The 20,123-nt window shown below is 37.2% G+C and overlaps 2 protein-coding genes and 1 pseudogene across 4 annotated transcripts; 1 reads left to right on the forward strand and 2 right to left on the reverse strand.

The window, feature by feature from the left end:
- The first annotated feature begins 408 nt into the window (after window positions 1-408).
- On the forward strand, window positions 409-6,046 carry LOC125472296 (annotated as a pseudogene).
- Window positions 6,047-6,875: 829 nt separating this feature from the next.
- On the reverse strand, window positions 6,876-10,003 carry LOC103938769 (phosphoribulokinase, chloroplastic). Its single transcript, XM_009348813.3, has 5 exons — window positions 9,175-10,003; window positions 7,984-8,068; window positions 7,818-7,902; window positions 7,472-7,716; window positions 6,876-7,339 (listed from the first exon to the last, which is right to left on the reverse strand). Exons 1-5 carry the CDS (start codon window positions 9,717-9,719, stop codon window positions 7,091-7,093), a joined length of 1,209 nt encoding a protein of 402 aa, XP_009347088.2. The 5' UTR covers window positions 9,720-10,003; the 3' UTR covers window positions 6,876-7,090.
- A 1,489-nt stretch (window positions 10,004-11,492) lies between these two features.
- Window positions 11,493-19,779, reverse strand: LOC103938770 (secretory carrier-associated membrane protein 4-like). 3 transcript variants are annotated; one of them, XM_048573478.1, is made up of 13 exons: window positions 19,621-19,745; window positions 18,523-18,637; window positions 17,099-17,212; window positions 16,958-17,020; window positions 16,503-16,536; window positions 16,286-16,408; window positions 15,126-15,188; window positions 14,928-15,021; window positions 13,762-13,807; window positions 13,616-13,683; window positions 13,405-13,453; window positions 12,262-12,327; window positions 11,493-11,764 (listed from the first exon to the last, which is right to left on the reverse strand). In XM_048573478.1, exons 2-13 carry the CDS (start codon window positions 18,550-18,552, stop codon window positions 11,732-11,734), a joined length of 783 nt encoding a protein of 260 aa, XP_048429435.1. In that variant the 5' UTR covers window positions 18,553-18,637; window positions 19,621-19,745; the 3' UTR covers window positions 11,493-11,731. The 3 variants fall into 3 exon arrangements, with proteins under 3 accessions (XP_048429435.1, XP_048429433.1, XP_048429434.1); XM_048573476.1 differs by lacking the exon at window positions 18,523-18,637 and having other exon boundaries at window positions 19,621-19,779; XM_048573477.1 differs by lacking the exons at window positions 18,523-18,637; window positions 19,621-19,745 and adding an exon at window positions 18,307-18,422.
- Between the last annotated feature and the right edge of the window lie 344 nt (window positions 19,780-20,123).

Consider the following 20,123-nt stretch of genomic DNA (forward strand, 5'->3'; position numbering starts at 1 on the left):
TAAATTTTGAAAGTCCCGGATAAGTTTCCAGCTTTATATCATGTCACGTTGGGTTGGTTTGGTATTGATGTGCTTTGAAAAAAAACTGCTTCTACTGTGCTGTGAGAATAAGCAGCTGTGAAATAAAGCAGCAGAGTGTTTGGTAAACTTTTTTGTAAAAGTTCTTTTGAAAAAAAAAAGCAGTATTAGAGTGTTTGGTAAACTTTTATGTAAAACAGATGTGAAAAAAAGCCGGTTTTTCAAAGCTAGGTTTTGCAGCTTCTTGTTTTTAGCTTTTTTTCATCCAAAACTGTGAAAAAAAGCTGAAGCTGAGTGTTTACCAAACATAAAAACAACTCCCAGCTTTTTTTTATAGCAGTTTTTTTTTCAGAATCACCTCAGTACCAAACCAGGTCGTTATCGGCACAAATAGCATTGGGTGGGCGGTTGAAGTCTCTTCCTCCTTCCTTTGACCTAAAACGTTCGCTTCGGGTCCGCACAATTTCAATGGTTTCCTTTTCCCTGTTGCATCCAAATTCCAGACTAAGGGCTGGTTTGGTATTGCTGTGCTTTGAAAAAAAGCTGTTTCTGCTGTGCTGTGAGAATAAGTAGCAGTGAAATAAAGCAGCAGAGTGTTTGGTAAACTTTTTTGTAAAAGTGCTTTTGAAAAAAAAAAAACAGTATTATAGTGTTTAGTAAACTTTTATATAAAATAGATGTGAAAAAAAACCAGTTTTTCAAAGCTGAGTTTTGCAGCTTCTTGTTTTTGGCTTTTTTTCATCCAAAACTGTGAAAAAAAGCTAAAGCTGAATGTTTACCAAACACAAAAACAGCTCCCAACTTTTTTTGATACCAACTTTTTTCAGAATCACGTAGGGCTGGTTTGGTATTGCTGTGCTTTGAAAAAAAACTGCTTCTGCTGTGCTGTGAGAATAAGCAGCTGTGAAATAAAGCAGCAGAGTGTTTGGTAAACTTTTTTGTAAAAGTGCTTTTGAAAAAAAAAAAAAAGCAGTATTATAGTGTTTGGTAAACTTTTATATAAAACAGATGTGAAAAAAAGCCAGTTTTTCAAAGCTGGGTTTTGCAGCTTCTTGTTTTTGGCTTTTTTTCACCCAAAACTGTGAAAAAAAGCTGAAGCTGAATGTTTACCAAACACAAAAATAGCTCCCAACTTTTTTTGATACCAGCTTTTTTCAGAATCACCTCACTACCAAACCAGGTCTAACTCCCTCACTTTCTCCCAATTTCTCTTTCCATGTCGACCGTTTCAGCCAAACCCAATTATTTAGTCTCGAAACTTCAGAAAACTTCACCTGTTGTTGCTTTCAATGGCGCCAGGTTACAACACAAGCAGCGGTGGACTAATCCCCAAACCACACTTGCTATAGTACCCAGTTCCACCTTCTTGCAAATGGGTTCTCAGGATGCCTCCTCTGAGAAACCGATTTTGGTGAAATCAACAGAGTGCTTCCGCTTCCTCTGCCTCTCCAACTGTGAGTAATTCAAACTTTCTGCGTTTAAAATCGGCCTGGATAGTCACTTTCCTGTTGTTTCAATGGTATTTTGTTAAAAGTTGGTGGCTTTGGTTTAATGTATGATTCTTACAATTTACAGGTGGTTGGGATTTTGCATTTGGTTGTTTCAGTTGGTATTTTTCTTGCAATGGACAAGTTTTCGAACAAGGCATTTGTGGCAGCTGCCATTAGGTTCCCAAGTGCGCTTTTCGGGATGTTTTGCATATTCTCCGTTCTTGTTATTCTTGATTCCACCGTCCCTGCTGTGGCAACGAGCTTGATAGACTTCTTTGAGCCGGCGCTTTTGTTCATCCAGAGATGGCTCCCATTGTTCTACGTTCCTCTGGTTGTTTTGCCCCTTTCTGTAAAGAGTATTCCCACGGCTTCGGGTATCAAGCTTTGCTTCATCATAGGTATGCAAGTCTTTGCTACGCTTTCTAAGATAACTTCTGTCCGATGAAGCTGCACACTACTTATATTTTCCATTGGTCATTGGCCATTTAGTGATCATAAATGGTTCATTTATTTTCTAGATCAGCCAGAGCAACCTAGAGTAGTTAGCGAAAATGCATAGAAAAGTATCCAGTTAACTAGTTCTCGATGAAACAACACAGATAAGGCGGGGGCTCAATTGCATGAGTGCAAGGATAGAATGATCTCAAGGTAATTTTGCCAAGCTGATTAGATATTTCATTTGTCGATCTCGGTCCTGGCATCCAGGTGTCAAGTCTTTTCCTTTGGACCGTTGTTTGTACTGTTTATTTTTCACGATTAAGCGGTCTCCTCAAAAGAAGACAAAATCATCTGAATTTGGTTTTGTAAACTATTATGCTGAGATGAATTCTCTGCGTTGATGCCAATTCGATCAAATAAATGGATGTGTGGTTTGGTCGATCAGATTTCTTCATGAAATATTTTGCAGTGTTGTGCAAGATTTCTTTTACCTAATTTTCTACCTCCATAGATGATGAGACTTCATGTTACTTTGTTCGAGCATAAAATACTCAAAATTTTAAGCAGCAGTGGAAACTTTCTGTAATACTTCAAGAATTAGGGAGTGATGCCTACAGTAATAAGTTTCTGTTTTGATTTATGTATTGTACCTATGGTTCTGTTATGCCATCCGATGCAATGAATAGTGAAGAGAGACTTCTGTTCTTGGAGAAGCAAAAGAAAAAAAATTTAATTGCAATGCAGATTCTTCCTTACATTAATTCTTTGACTGCGCAATGCTAATATGGAAATGAAGTAAGCAAAAATAGCGTAGAAAGGTGCACAATTCTGCATCATAACTACTGAAATGTCAAGTTACATTTAGGATAGAGTTTCATAGATGGTTTCTTACCAAAAACAAATAAATGGAAAGATGGTTTGGTGTAATTCAAAATTTCACATTCTTGTTACCCACATTAGGGAGCCGTTGATTAGTTTCAGTAATGTTATTTAGGCCCCCAAAGTGGACTGGAGATGCACGGAAACTATCAGAGTTGCATGATAGAGTTTCATAGGTGGTTTCTTACCAAAAACAAATAAATGGAAAGACGGTTTTGTGTAATTCAAAATTTCACATCCGTGTTACCCACATTAGGGAACCATTGACTACTTTCAGCAATGTTATTTATGCTCCCAAAGTGGACTGGAGACGCATGGAAAGTATCAGAATTACATGATAGAGTTTCATAGATGGTTTCTTAACAAAAACGAATAAATGGAAACACAGTTTTGTGTAATTCATAATTTCAGATCCATGTTACCCACATTAGGGGACCGTTGATTATTTTCACTAATATTATTTATGCTACGAAAGTGGACTGGACATGCACGGAAAGTATCAGAGTTGCATGATAAAGCACATGTTTGACAAAGATACTAGTTCATGCTTGGTTCGTGTGTGTAGTCAAATAGTTATGTTAGGAAGCATCTGCATTGTAGTTGATTTTTTCTTCTACTTAATAACAAAAGTAGGAACTTCTCTGTTGCCTCTTACTGTCTTACTTTTGGTGTCTGCATGCTTTGTTTTTCCCTTTATTACAGTTACATGCTAGTAATTAATGATTTTCTGCAGTTGGAGGCTGGCTGGCTACTCTTGCTGCTGCAGGATATACGGCAATAGCTGTAAGAAGAATGGTAAAGACAGAAATGACAGATGCCGAACCTATGGGAAAACCCTCTCCTTTTTCCAATGTTGAACTATGGTCATGGAGTGGGGTCTTCCTGATATCGTTTGCTGGGGCATTATTATACCCAGCAGCTTTGGGGACGAGTGCTCGAACATGCCTTCCGTTCCTACTTGCATCAACTGTTCTAGGCTACATGGTTGGTTCTGGGTAAAACTTCTTTTTCCTCAGTTTACAACAAGAACCTTTTCTTGAAAAGTACACAAATATATATAAACCAAATAAAGGTTTTGATTTAGTACACATTTTCTCCTCTTTTAAGGTCTCACTCATTGGTTGAAATCAATTTTCAGATTTCCATCAGATGTGAAGAAGGTTTTCCACCCCCATTATTTGCTGTGCACTATCTGCAGATCTGGTTCTCCAAGTCCGGGCTTGATCCTGTTCTTGGTATACTTCTGAAACGACATTCTTGGTTTTGGCTAGAACATCGTGCCCCCTTTTATTGCTGAGCATTAAGATTAAAAGTCTAAGACAAATTAGAAGGCGGAATTTTTAACAACTTGCAACATATACTTGTTAGATTTCAGATTAGCTTTTCGGGTCTCTTAGTTCATCCTAAGTTTACCTATTTTCTTTGTTCCTTCCTTTTGGATGTGGTATTTTTACCAGTGTGCTAATTTATGTTTTTATGTTCTTGCATGCAAATTTATTTAACTGCAGAAAGGATGATTACCTGACGTACTATCGGACTAAATGGACATCTTGTTATTAAATGATTTGAAGAATTATATAACTTGGGTCTTGAAGGAGACATTTTCTTCTTCTTATCGTGTCACAACAATTTTGAGGTTTCAATGATTTATAGAAACACCTATGATGTCATTCGACGACAAATGCTAAATTGTTAGCATTGGAATTATGGGATACATGGTGGTTCATGATACCCTTAGTGCTTTTAGTATGAAGATCGTCATTCTTCTTCATATGCACAGGATCTTACCTTACAAAGGTTTCATCGAATCCTGGAGCTGGTGATGTTCTGATGGGATTCTTGGGGTTCGTTATCCTCTCATTTGCCTTTTCGATGTTCAAACAGAGGAAGGTAAATAACGTTTGAAGAGCCCGGGTTTCCCATTTTTCATTAGTTATACTTGTTTAAGTTTGGTACATTGTTGATTAGAAAAGCATAAGAGTGTCTGGACTAAATTTTATGGATTATCCATAGGAATTACTTGTTCTAGAAAACATTGTATTCCGACATGTGAAGCAAATATACCACTCTTCAATGCACTACTGGTTGTGTAAATATATGAGGACATAGCAACAAGTTGAGAATCGAGGCCTTGGGACAACTTTTAGTTTTTTAGAGAGATGGGTGCTGAAACCATAGAATTTTAGGGTTTTCCTGCAGCAATGCTCAGTTATAATTTTAACCTGATTCAATTCTGTGCACTCGCCCAATTGGCGTCTTACCTTTCCACCAATGTCTAGTTGATACTGAAACCATATTTGAACATTATTTTTGTGCTACAAATTTCAGCTTGTCAAGAGGCATGCTGCTGAGATTTTCACATCTGTCATCCTGTCTACCATATTTTCATTGTATTCAACTGCTCTTGTTGGACGTCTTGTTGGGTTGGAACCTAGTTTGACTGTCTCAATTCTACTGCTATGTATAACTGTGGCATTGGCTCTCAGCATTGTGTTGTTGTTTGAAGGTACTAGTTCATACTTTTGTAGTTGTAGACAAGCAAATCTCTGACCTCATAAATGTGTTCTAAGTTTGACATGATTTTCTAAGACGTTATTATCTTTACTTTTCTTTCTTGCAAAACATTACAACTTTATAATGCTTACAAAATAATATTGCATGTGAGATGTAATTGAAGCCTGTATCCTTGAAATTGTAGGTACCAATCCATCTCTCACAGCCGCCGTGATTGTAGTAACTGTCCGGTAGGAGCTAATTTTGTGCAAGCAACACTTGATAAACTACAATTTCGTGATCCTATTGCTCGAGGAATAGCTACTGCATCTAGGTACACATCCGCAAAACCCTGATCTTATGCACTTATATTTTGTTTTTGTGAACTGTCTGTTATGCACATACGTTTTGTTGTAATGATTAACTGTCTGTTATGCACTTATGCACTTACGTTTCGTTTTGGTGCTGTGTTCTTTTGTTGCTCCAGTGCTCATGGGACTGGGAACAGCAGCATTGTCAGCCAAGGAACCGGAAGCTCTCCCTTTTTGCGCCATCGCTTATGCTCTGAATGATATATTTGGCTCTTTGCTTTGTTCAATTCCAGCAGTCAGGCAAAGCTTGCTTGCCGTAGTTGGATGACACTATCAGCTGCTTAGTTTGCTTTCACAATTAGCTACTGCTTCGAAATCTTTTATTAATCGTATATAAATATACACGATATTTTCTCATCGGTACAGGAATTCAGTTTAAAAACCGAACTATATAAAACATAAACTGTAAACATGGACAAACACCTGTACTCGGTTACCTTATTGGAATTATGAACACTCAGTTACTGCTGCTCCAGAAAACTTAGGTTGGTAGGAAGCCAACCTGAATAGTTTAGTTTTTAGCTGAATCAGCGTACCCTAACACCCTTGCGAACATGTAAGCTGCACCTAAAAGCGATGAGCTTGACGTCATGGGGAATCAAAGAAATTAACATAAACGAGTTTAGGAGGTTTTTGAATAGAGGACCAAGTGGTGAACAAGTTACCCTAAAACTTTACTGTGATTAAGCAAGCCTGATTACCATGAGATGTTAGTTAGGGGTGTAGAGTGGCTACACTCCCCCTTGGTTTAAGTGCATGCGGAGATTAATGGGCCGGATAGATTCAAGTGATAAAGGTAGAATATCGGTTTCTTTAAATCTCACTCATTCATTTCACGTTGCATTGAATACAACATGGTATTGTAGATTTTTTTGTTAGTTTAATAAGATTAGAAGTTTCTGGACGGGTCCGACCCTGAGATGGTGCAAGCGGAGCCACCACACAAAGCCCCGATTTTATGGGGCCCCCAATTCTTATGCCAATGTGAGACTGAAGATGGTAAAATGGAAGATGAAGGAGTGTATTGCTAAACTCATTCCCTAGTCCCTATGAAAGAAGAAGCAAATATGGAATAAAGGACAAGAAAGGGGGCCATCATATTCATAGGGTTGTTGGTTGGTTGGTTACATGAGTGATGCAATCAAGTATTGGGAAACTGAAATGCTGAATAGATAAGATAGAGAGGTGAACCTCATAGCTGAAATTTTTTCCAACTTTTTTTATTTTTATTTTTTATTTTTTATTAAATTTGTTTCTCTATCATACAAATACTCTTCCACAGAATTACAACGTAAAGAAAGAAAGAGTGGAAAAAAGGCATGCGTGCATTCTCTTAAATAATTAAATAGGTAGAAATATTAATAACAATATAATTCGGCAAAGAGATTCGATGAAATATTTCTAAGCTTTTGCTTCTGCTGGAGTTTTGGCCCTCGCTGCAATGAGTTGCTCGTAGAGGTCGCGTATCTTCAATCCGACGATGGTTTGGAAGAGACCGGTTCCGTTGTTGCTCCCGGGGAAATCAGAATGCTTCAACATTTGTTGGGTGACTTCTCCGTAGAACTTGGTGGAGATGTTGCTTAGATGGCTCTCTACATAGATCAGCTCATCTAGTCTGTCAAATTGCCCGTCCATCTCCAACACTGACACCTAATATACATAACCATGCATAACAAAAAACAAAATGATCAGTTAAAAACGCTTTTATACAGCACCAAGACGGGAATGCATAGTGACACATCATTTGGTGAACAGATTTGGCAACGAGTATTAAATTCGTACCTCGTTGCCAAAGTAAGTGTCGGGGCCGTAGTTGAATTTGATTCCAGGGTAAGAGCAGGTGAGCTTCCTTCCGCAAGGAATCCACGAGATGGTGGAGCCCTCATCAAACAAGTAGACTGGGTTGAAATATTTCACACCTTCCTTCATTATCAACCTCACTCTCAACACCTTCCCCTCGTTGTCTCCTGGAATCAATTGGGTTGGCAACACTTCTATAACTGCATCTGCATACTGCTTTTGGGGATCTGCATACAATTGACAAACGGTTAATAATTACGAGAGTGCAGAATGACAAACTAAGAGTGCGAACAAGATACATTTTCGTAAATAAATCATGCATAGGTACCAATATAAGCATCGAAATCAGGCTTTCGGGCTTCAATACTGGCTTTGATGCTCTCAAGACTGTGCCCGCGTTCCGCCATGTCTCTCTGAACAATCCAAGTTTTAGCTTAATTACCGTGGTAAATTTATCGAAATTAAGTTTAATTATGCGAGGCTAATTTAATTACCTGAATTTTCCATGCAAACTTAACCTCATTGCTGATGTCCAAGTAGATACTGAAGTCCAACAAGTCCCTAACTCGCTCATCATACCTACACATATATATTGATGGATTAGTATATATGTTCCTGCTTAATTAACTATCAGGTAAGTACGTTGCATAGTGATATTTCTCTTTCCAAATTTTAAATCCTTTCTCCAACAAGCTTGTAATGAGTTGTAAATGTAAAAAAAAAACTATTTGCGGGGCAAAAATTTACGCGACACATGCGATTGGTTCGGTTGTGCATTATGTTGATGGAATTAATTTATTTATCATTGAGTAATTACAATACTAGTAAAATAGTCATTTAATACTACATTATAGTCTTTACTTGTAAGTAAGAGATAGTAAGTGAGTATAAGGAAGTCATCTTAATCTCCTTTTTTTTCGTTTTCATTTTATTGTTTGGCTAACGACATCAGTTTTTTTATTTCTTTCTTTTCATTTTACTGATGTTAGTTAAATTCTTTTAACCATTCAAACATAAGGAAGTCATTTTAGTAAAACATTATCTGAAATTTTATGGAATTTGATTACAATACTTATTTAATATTATTTTAAATACATGTAATGTAAGTATTGTAAGCATTTCCAAAATTATGACCTAGTCCAGCATTTATTTATTTGAAAATGAAAGTTCCTTAACTCCCCTCCCGTCTATTTTGAGGTTTAACTTAATATATAAAGGAAACTATTTTCTTGTCAAATATTGACTTGATACTATTGATCAGGATAATGTGTTTATATAAATTTTGTGGTACAAATTCATGGTCTTGCAAAAAATTCCAGTGGTCCTTAGAAGACATTTTAACATTAGTACACACATACATGTAGAAGTAACTACTAATACAAAAATTAAAAGAAGGTTTGTTCTCCTCTCGATATAAATAAATTACGTGGATACTCTCATTCAAAAAATAATAAGAGAGGTGGTTGTGTGAAACTATTTTTCATGAATTTAGTGTAAAATACCGTCTGTTTAAACAAACAAAAAAAAAGTTGAAATAAATTAGAAAGAAGATCCAAAATAAGAACAACTCCAGGATTTCATGAATGTTTAGTGAAAAATGAAAGAGAGAGTGAAAATAATAAAGTAGTAGTTAGTGTAATCAAAGTGATTATGATGAGTAACTAGTCAATTAGACAAGCACTTACATTGGGTGTAAACCTTCAATGACAAGAATCTTGGGGGGCTTGATGAGCTCAGGAGGATCCAAGAGACCAGAAACATGGTTGTAAATAGGTTTCTCAACAGCCTTGCCTTCCTTGATGGCCTTCACCTGTTCATACATAAGATCGAAGTCGTTTGCTCTTGGGTCCAGCGCCGTCACTCCTTTCTCCTTCCTCCCTGTCCTGTCCAGGGAATGGTAATCATCCAAGCATATCACCGTCGTGGTGTCGCTGATGAGCGTGTTGGAATCAGGGTTTCCACCTTTAGGCGGCTTCGCCGCTCCTCCAAACACGCTCGTCAGCCTCCTCATGAATGTGCTCTTCCCACACCCTGAGTCCGCTGCTAAACCGATAACAATCGTCTCTTGCTCGCATCTTATCACACTCACTCCAACTCTCCTGCTGCTGCCGCTTCTCTGCTTGTAAAACACCGCCACCTGCTGCTGCTTTTGGCCGTTGAATCCCAAGGACGAGGAAAATGAACACGTCGGGTTCAGCTGGCCACTTGTGTGCACTGCACAAATCGCCATTTTCCCACTACTACTACTACTACTTTCTCTCTCTAGCTCTCTGTGTTCTTGCTTACTTGGTTTGATTTGGGAAAGAAAGGCTACACATATTATTCTTTCTTCCTTTTTTTTTTTTTTTTTTTTTTTTTTTTTTTCCTCTGGATGCTAATAATAACAAACTAGAAAGTTTGGGACACAAATAAGAGGATGGAAGAGTTTGATGAGAGCAAGTTTTTTTTGGGTTGGAAAAGAAAAGAAAATGTCGGCTAAGACCGCTGCTGTTGACGTGTCATGTTGTTTTTTTTTTTTTGGGGTTTCTTATTTTTTATTTTTATATACTTCTTATTTTTGTATGAGGTGATGTCATATGGGTAGGTGATAAACGCAGGCATGGGGGCAGAGGAGAGGAGGAAGAAGAAGCTTGGTGGTCATTTGTTGTGGTTTGGATATTTGATGCGCCACGTGGCAATGCAGTGGTGGCTGGTTAAAGATTAGGGGTGAAGGGTGAGGAATGGAAAGAGGATATCTCTGGAGATAGATAAGAGTATGTGCTCTGTGCCATCCGCTTATGATTTTTCCCCCCTCTCTCTCGCTCTTAATTTGTCGTTTTATATTATTCTACAAAGTTTCGACCAAAAAATATTATTCTATAAAATATTTAAAACTAATCTTGTAAAAAATCTGCTTCGCGCCAATGACAAAGACGCAACGTACATGAAACTAGAAACGTACAGATCAACGGGAGATTTTCCAATTTGACCGGAACACGGGACGATACACTACATGTCATTATACAAATGGTGGAATATGTGTTAAAAAATTAATAGATAAAAAATAAAAATTTTCACTACTTAAATAAAAACACGTAGTATACCAATCCGTATTCTGTCACAATAAAAAATTTCTCCAGACCAACGTGTTAAGATTCGTCAGGGAAGTCAGGCATGACGAATTACGTGGCATCGCATGCATTTATATTGGCATTTTAGGGAATTTTTGAAACTTTTGATTAACTGTTGTTTAGGTCGTAAACTGATGAAAATGTCGAGAACCCATCTCTTTCTTTCTGCGACCCTTGTCTCTGGCTTTGTTTTCTTGAAAAGTTCCCACCCTTATCTGGCTTTTGCCGGATCTATGGCAGAGACGCACTTCAATCCTCTCTGTCTGCTTTGAGAACACTCTGGACCTTGAGGAACGTTTTGACAGCAACACTGGCTTGATAGGAACGCTGATTGCAGACCATGAGCCGCCGTGCGTTAGCGGTGGTCGAGGAGGTTCTAACTCGGAGGATTTAGGAAGGTAACTCTTGGTTTGTTGCGGGATACACGTTTTGTACAGTGAAATTGTGGCCGCTTTATGGAGCTCCACGCCATTGGTGCACTCAGAAGAACGGTAGAGTTCTTGCAAGTGTATTTTCTTTAGACCTAATAGTGTTGGTGTATTAGATTTCCAGTCGCTTTATTTAAGAAGAGAGAGGTGTGCCTCCTTTTATTTCTCACACACCCTTTTAATTTTCGACCGTCGGATCAGATAAATTGAAGAAGATCAAATAACATAAGTTAACAAAGAGTGAAAAGGTCAAAGATGTGTGTGAATAGCACTCCCAGGATATTGTACCGTTGCTCTCGAAAATGGAATGATTAAAACTAGTTTTTGTTCATCTTTGTATCCACGTCTATTAGTTTTGAACAAACAATTCACAACTTTTCTGGATTAATCTAGTGATGGTGATGGGCAGTAAATCCTCGGCACCAAAAGCCTATTTGGCTCGTCGCAGGTTGCTGAATACGAAAATGCAACACATAAAACAGAAATATTATAACGCAACGTAGTTTGACGACAAGAAGGGGAGAATAAACATACTATTAGAGTCTGGGTGGAACACTACATATACAGCTTACTCATCATTCTTTACTAACTCATATTGCAACGAAATGGCAAACATAATACGCCGCACAAGAATATACTAAAACCACTCTAGAAAGGCAATGCAACTCTGAATCCCAATCGGATCACGATCCCACCATCAAATCTCACTTGTTCCCCCTGAAATACATGTATACTTTCTGCACAAACAAAACAGGGAAACACGATCAGATCATTAGTGTAACGATAAATAACATGTTAACAATGACTTCAATCTGACTAGAACACAAAAAAGAGGCATTCGGACTAGTAATGAAGTTCAAATCTTTTAGGAGACGACAAATGAAAGTGAATAAACATATTCCAGATATGGTTGTACAAGCTTTTGTAAACATACCTAAATGGATATATTTCGTGAAAGTGAGAATAAAGAAACAAACATACTAGTTGTTAACGGTAAAGATTAAGTTTCTTCTATAAGAGGAAAAACAAAAACAGAATACATCTGAAGCCAATTGGTGGGGTCACGGTGATCTAGGAGCAGTCACAACAATTGAGACCTCCATAAATCCATAACCAGAGACTATTCAGGTAAATGCATGCCTTTGTAAACCACCAGAAGCATTTTCTATACTTCTAACGAAAGGCTATTAATTTTTAAAATGTACATAGGAAACAAGGGAACTCTGTCTCTCACCTGAAGTACCCATAAGCTTAGAAGAGACTCCAAGCAAAACAAGGCAAACCCAGTTAAGTAGAATATCTGCACAGGATACAACAAAAGAAATAATATTAGTCATTGAGATTTGCACCAAACAATCCAACCGACAACTAAGATCCCTTGGTTATCAGAAATCCATATCATGATGCTAGATGTTACCCTCTCTGTTCTTATTTGTAAAGCTGGGCGATATGGCTATGAACCGGGAAGCAAGTCTTCATGAGTTTTATTAATAGTTTTGATCCATTTCCCTGACAGGATTGATATTTAGGGTACATAAGATCTCATTAGAACCTAAAATCTAACTGAGTAAAGTGTGCCAGCAACCAAGAAAAAAACCACTGGGCGACCAATGCACATTAAGGAACCACCTCCGATCAAGAACGATAAAGTGGATATATATGTGTGTGTGTAGCATAAAGTGTATCCTTCGCTGTTCTGTGTTGAGAGAACCTTTCAATGCTCAAGTAAGAAGCATAAGGGATGTATTATTTGGCCAAATTTAAAGAGCAGATATTCTTTTACCAAAATTTTTTCCAGTATATTCTCAATGCATAGCACAAATTCATGACTTGACCAGCCAACCAGAGCAAACAAAAGTTCGGCAATAATCTGATATTCTCAATAAATGCATAGCATTGAGAACCTGAAAATGGAATCTTGGTGAAGAGAGGGTTCTCCCACTTTAGATCATTGTGAAGGTGGTTACTGGTTCATTTGTTAAGAGTGCTTAGGAAAAGAAAACATTAATTCAGAAGTCAAAAGTGCACACAAGTCTGAGTTTTCAGTTTTGGCAGAAAACCAGCACAACTTTGTATTTCTTCCCGGCCTACCCCATACTTTTTTGTTGCTGTGGCCTACTTCATAGTTTAGAGTCTAGACCATGATTTTTCTTCCTTTTATCAGTTAAATGAAGTAGTCCAAATTCTTTGTAACTGTTTTGATATTTTGAATCTTGAACAAAAATCTCAACTACGAATCTATTCTCTTCTTCAGCTTTAGAGGTTACATTAAAATTGAAGACACTGAGATGATGGAGATGAGAAATAAAACAAACATTACACTTCCAACAACATTCTAGCAGCAGTGTCTGTAGATGCAGGCACGTTAAAAACTTACCCCTACCACCACATGGTCAGAGAAAACATCAACTGCCGAAAGAATGCCCCTGTATATAAGAAGCAAAAATAAAGAAATAAAAGGAGGAAAATATATTGGATCAGTTACACAGCATCAAAACACTTATTAAAGACAATTGGAGGAGCCGTCACGACAAGTAAATAATATTAAATGCAAGAAACAAAAAACAAAAAAGAAGGGAAGAGCTTACGTCAATGATTTCCCATTAAAGACAATTGGAGGAGCTATCGCCGCAAAAATACAAAACCCAATGTGGAGCTGCCACAAGAAAATTGATTAAAATCAGATTGATAAGTCAAGCATAATAAATCAAACATATACGGTATCAGTACATACCATGTAGAACAAGAAAAACCAACCAAACTTCAGGGCACTATCAGTCCTGCAAGTTGGAAAAAAATACACCTCAACAGAGTCAGCAGAAGTGCATGATATTACCGATTTCAATTTAACAAAGGAAAAACAATTGCACATTCTATTTCCATCCATATCGATAACATTGACATCATACAACTGATTCTCTACCCATTTGTACAACAAATGTGAAGGGTCCCATAGATCATAAACTTCTTTATGAACTATAAATGGAAAAGGGTCACAGCAACAGTAAATTTTTTAGAAGTTCCAAAGAAAAAATGAAATTTGTTACTGTACAGTGGCTGAAAAACTGACGAGGTGTCATCTTTGAGCAAAAGAACCTTGTCAGAAAAGCTACATACAAAATTAAACAGTTACAATCATGCTAGCTGCACATAATTACCACACCCCCCACCCCCCCTTTTCTTTCCCCCGGCAAAGGGATTCAATTCCAACCAACTCTTGATTTCCAGTAAAAATTGGTTTCCACGTTCAAACACAACCACCATGTTAGATGCAACACATAACAATCTCACCCTAGTGACTAAGCAGCACTGTTTCCAAGGTAGTATGATACTGAAGGCTGGTATGATGCTGGAATCTTCTGAATTTCTATCGGAGTTATTCCTATTTACCTTTTTTGGAGTGAGTCCGACTCTATTATATTCCTTTCTCTTACTATTTTCCTAAATCAAACTTTGATTTACCAAGTCCCCCCCGTAGGTGTGCCCATGAAATACTAAAAGCAAGGACAAATAAATATTATGCACCATAATTTCTGGTAGAAACGAGTTGCGAGAGAGTTATAGTGCCAGTTAGAGTCCATAGTGTAAATTTGATTTGTTCATAACATAAACAGGGCCTAATTTAAACATGGGTCCATCATATGCCAAAGGTCTCTTCCATTAACCGGATGAGGATAATTTTAGGATAAATACAAATGCCTACTCTTTCATATTTGGTTCCCAAAAATGTCAAAGTATTTTCTTGTCTTAACCTAAGATCTGTGATATTACAGTCAAGCTATTTTCTCTAAAGTGCCAAAAAATTTATGCTCACATTGCAGCTTCTCTGTAATCTCCAGAGGAACTACAAACCTTTTATTTACCTGGAAACTAGAAACAAAGCCATCTTTAAACATTTACCTCATAGCACGATAGAGAGGCCTGTACCAAAGAACATATGAAAGAGGGCATCCCATTAGAGCATAGATCGTCGCAAGCAAAAATATTTTAACACCTGCAGTTTATGAAACTCATCAGAAGATCCAATTAGCGTGATAGCCAAGGAGCTAAATTCACCTGCAATCAAGTAATAACCAAATATCATCAAGGAAAACTTACCTCCGCCTCTAATCCAACAGACGATAATCGCAATCACATTGAAAAATAGGCAAAGAACTATGCCTGCAATGACAATATTACTTACGTGTTAGACAGGCATGTAAAGGAAAAATAACATAAAAAGATGAATCCACTTAAGTCTAATAAGGAAATACATGTGATGATAAGAAGAATAATGATACAAGGAGTCCACCCACATATTCTGCCAGACTCTTAATCTAGCATCACATATTAGAATTAGAATTCAAGTGACCAGTTGTCCATATTGAGTCTGCCAAGAGAGCATTTCCTCTGTATTATCTACATTATACATATACATGCATTTTTTGTGCATGAGCCTACGAGGAGCTACAAGTGAGTATTTCCCTAATTAGAAATAAAAAATGAGGACATCCTAAACTATCTCTTGGACTGATCAGAATCATTTCTTCAAAGGATCATCCACGCAAAAAAGTAAGATCAGCCAAACCAAAACTCATTGCGCCATTGGATTACCAATACTTTCATTTTATTGGACCAACTACGGTTGTGTACACAATTTATATGACCAGACGGTTCCCTATCTGGAAGCTTACTTTTGAAGGAATAATTCTTGAGGAGGGACCAAAAAGTTGGCCAATTTCAATTTGGCTAACATTATGTACGGTCAATATTTAAACAAGGACCTAAAGAAATGGACGTTTGGATCATTGAACTACATTTCCAGATGACCCCAACAAGGATGTCCAAACAACAAACTTTTCAAAATTCGTGGCCATCCTCCTTAAAAACATCCATTATATATGTCTGTAATCAGAAACAATGGAAAGACACTAACCTTATTCAAATATCTATATTTAAGTAAACAATTTTAACTCCCAATCCTTTCCTTGGAACTATCTATATTTAAGTAAACAATTCTAAGAGAAATACTAGGTACTGACACATTCCAATTGAATATAAGTACGTACATTCCTTAAATCCCAGCAATGAAATAACTTACTACTACTTGATTGTTAAAGAAAATGTTCCATAAGCATATAATTTTATGTAAATCCAATTTATAACTTATAAGGCAGACTATTTGAAAATAACTCTTTTGTAATGGAATCCTCAACACATGGATAAAAATACAAGCAAAAAATACATAGCACCACATTGGCATAATAAACATGCCTTACCTAGCCAACTTGCAAAAGCCAGATATTGTAGCCTTTGAGCATGTATTGGTATTTCATTAGCTATATCATGGTGAATAATTGGAAAAAAAGGAGGCCAATTTCTATCATCAACAGGGACACCACCTGATACACAAAGAAGAAAAAAAATTAATTACTATGATTTAAGAAAGGGTTCCCAAATTACTAATAATATATGTTGCAGATTCATAGTGCTTACCTTTTGCAACAGAATCTTCTCTACGTTTAATATCCTGTAAAAGTTAAATATTAATACAAAAACTGTATTGAAAAAAAATACAGGGAACGCATTAAGCAGTACAGCACAAATGAGTGACTGTAACCAGGAAAAAGAAAAAGAAAAAAAATGAGATATAAAAACAAATAACGCATCTAAACTGGGGCCCACCACCGAACCCTACAATTATTGGGGACAGGAAGCACTAGCAATGGCTAGAAAGGTACATTGGGGTTTCAAACGTAAGGTAACATGGGACAAACCCATGTGCCTCAGCCACTCCCACTGTGCCCTCAATGGTATTATTACAGGCAACATATTCCATATTGTGATCAATTTATCCATTTGTAAACTCCACTTCAAAAGAATATAAAATGATTTATACAATAAAGGTAGAACTGTTGACAAGTAATGAATAAAAACACTTGTCAATTAACCTTTTCTCTCTTCTTGAGATCTGCTTCCCAAGTTGCAAGCTCTTTTGCCTTTTGCTTAGAATCCTGCAGAAAATAGCCAAACAATACATAAATAATCTCATAGAGAGCGAAAAAAATGTATACGACAGAAAACTACTTTACATTCATTGTATCCAACGGTATATCGACTGTGGCATCGTGTTTCTGCCCAAAGCCCAGATGGTCAGATGACACTGCTGGAACTCGTGACTTTGACTTAGGAGCAGCAGCACCATTCTGCAAAATTCTCAAATTATGGCACATTTTAACACATTTATACGAGGATGATAGGGAAAATATATGTAAAACTAAGCTTCACACCAGTCTTAATAAACATGTCCAAACCATGCAGCTGTATGGAATATAATCCAAAAGTGAATTTTGTATCATATCATAAATGGAGTGGAGTATGCATGGTGTGTCAACATGTGACTTCTAAAATGCCTGAAAATCAAAAAGCATATGCACATTACATGGCATGGGTCCTATAATTTCTAAAATGCATATTGCCTAAGTACAAAGAACTAGGACTTCATAAAGATGTGAAAGAAGCACACAGCACTGCATTTGTAACCCTCATCATTCCACTCAACTTTTAAGAACCAACATCTGTAATTCATCATTAATATGTCATACTGCATCAATCCAATGACATGACAAAAAACACGAGGAGTTGAATTCTATACATATAAGAAAAATTAATCGATGATTTTTTTTGTGCTGTTGACTAACGGATACTCCAAGGAAATGGTCAAGATACTCCAAGGAAACGGTCAAGATACTCCTAGGATACGGTTAAGATACTCCTAGCATACGGTTAAGATACTCCTAAGATACTGATCTTTGAATTAAGTTAGGAATTTGGGTTGTTGTAGTTTCTAAATTCTATGGGTTTGCATGGTTCTAAAAGACGCTAGGTGCTAGTCGGGCGGCGGGCTAGAGCCTAGTGCCTAGGCGGATTTAAGTAAATGTATTATATCATGTAAATAAGTAACTATTTACACATAAAAAACTCTACTTGTATTTTTCTTAGTTTTTAGTTGACAAAAAGTGTGGTATTGATATGTAGTATAGACATCACCAAAACAAAATGTGAAAAATATAGATATTATTGGTGAGACAGTGGGGTCTTAAAAGAGAAAAAATAATAATAAAAATGAAAAGTTTATAATTAAAAAAAAAAAAAAAAAAACGGAAACGAAAAGTCATAGAAAGAAGAAGATGGTGGGCTCTTTTGTTTTGGTCAAACTAGATAGTGGGCACTTGGAACAAAAAGGGTTAAAAAACTCAAACAGCAACTGAAAAATTTGCCAAAACGACACTCTGAATACAAGCCATCTTCTTCTTGGAATGAGCCGATCAGTCTGCATCTAAAAAATTCCAGATTCCAGCATAGCTCTCCACAGATCCTCGCCTAGCCCTGCCTAGCCCCGTCCAAGAAGCCACCTAACAAGCTTTCTGATTTTCTGACCAATTAGGGACTAGTCGCAACGGCAACTCACCGTCTAGCGCCTAGGAAAATCATTAAGAGATGGATGTAGACTCACCAGGTCATTAAGAGATGGATGTAGCCCCATCGGGCAAGGAAAATCATTCCGGTCCTGGGAGAGGCGAGGACCAATCTCAAGAATCACAAAGACTAAGCAGTGTTCTATTTTGTTACTGTTAAAAGATAAACATGAATGTTTCACTCTTTTGTGATTTGACTTATATAATGAATAGGAACACATCAAATATATATATATATATATTATTTAACTGCCATATTGTATCCCTTTTTTTAGAAATTTTGCGTATCAGCGGTATTGTATCCCGTATCCGTGCAACATAGTCATGTGCCCTTCAAGGCCGGGAGGTAGGCGGTAAATCATAAGAATATGCAGACTATTAAGTAAATGTATTATCGAAAAGATGCAAAAGGAATAAATATCACTATTAAAGAATGGGAGGGGCAACAAAATGTAAAAGGATGGCATTGCTTAAACCGGGGATGGGGGCTCAAGGATGGAAACATTTCTACAACAACAACAACAACAACAACAACAACGCCTTATCTAAATTGACTGGACTTGTTTCTTTTTGTTTTCATCTTAAAGAACAAGTTAAATAAATGTTGCCCAAATCCATCTTCTTTCGTCACCACTGAATTTGAAGTGAATGAGGCAAAAAAAATTCAAATTTTGAATTTTTATTCAAAATTCAAAATAACATAAGTTAAAAACCTAAGCCAGTTCCAAAATTTAAATCCATCTTTTTTCGTACATATTAGGTTTGGTCTAAGACTCTAAGCTAAGTATTCTTACACAGGGAGGAATGGCACTGGCAAGAGCTTAAGACTGAAAATCCGCATGTTAATTTAAATTTTACAACTCAATTTTATAGGTTAAACATATTATTATTTCCTAATTCACATTGTTTTTCTTCATTTTCTTCACTACCAAAAAAGAAGGAAAAAACAAAAAAAATTAAGGTATTCAAATTTCAAATAACAAAATTTCACTTTTCAGATCCAGATCGAATAACCGAATTCACGAAAGTATGCAGGAATTGAGATCACCAAGTAAATGGAAGGTAGATCTAAGCGCGAGGAAGAAAAAGAAAAGGGTTAAAATTGGAGAAAGAGAAAAGGGAAGAGGCAAAATTACCGAAAAGGGATTGACCTCGACCTCGACCACTTCTTCGTCAAACGGGTTGGGGTCGTGGTGGCGATTCATAGCTAGATCCCCAAATCTTGCACAAGATGTAGTGCACGCTCAGGGGGAGGGGGAGAGAGAGAGAGAGAGAGAGAGAGAGAGACTCTGTTGCGCGAGTGACACTACTCAACTCCCACTTTATTCTGAGAAAGAGAGACAGAGAGAGAGAGAGACTTAGTTGCTACGCGTACGCGGGATTACAATTGCAAATTTGGAACGGAAGTTGGATTTGATCCAACAGCCAGCGGTCACTAGCTTTTTGAGCCGTTGCATTTTCCACCGCTTGGTAATGTGAAGCCCGCCCAAAACTCCTCCAACCCAAAAAGCCACCTTCAGCGGGCCAACAAAGTAAGGGCAAGTTGTGGGCCATGTGAAAGCCCGCCCAAACCCTCAAGCATCTCAAGACCGGATTTGTGCCAGTGCACAAGGTTCACGTCAGGCATTGGAAGTCCATC

Source organism: the organism of the source record quoted next, unplaced genomic scaffold, assembly GCF_019419815.1.
Source record: "Pyrus x bretschneideri cultivar Hongxiangsu unplaced genomic scaffold, Pyrus_bretschneideri_v1 Contig69, whole genome shotgun sequence".
Taxonomy (NCBI): domain Eukaryota; kingdom Viridiplantae; phylum Streptophyta; class Magnoliopsida; order Rosales; family Rosaceae; genus Pyrus; species Pyrus x bretschneideri.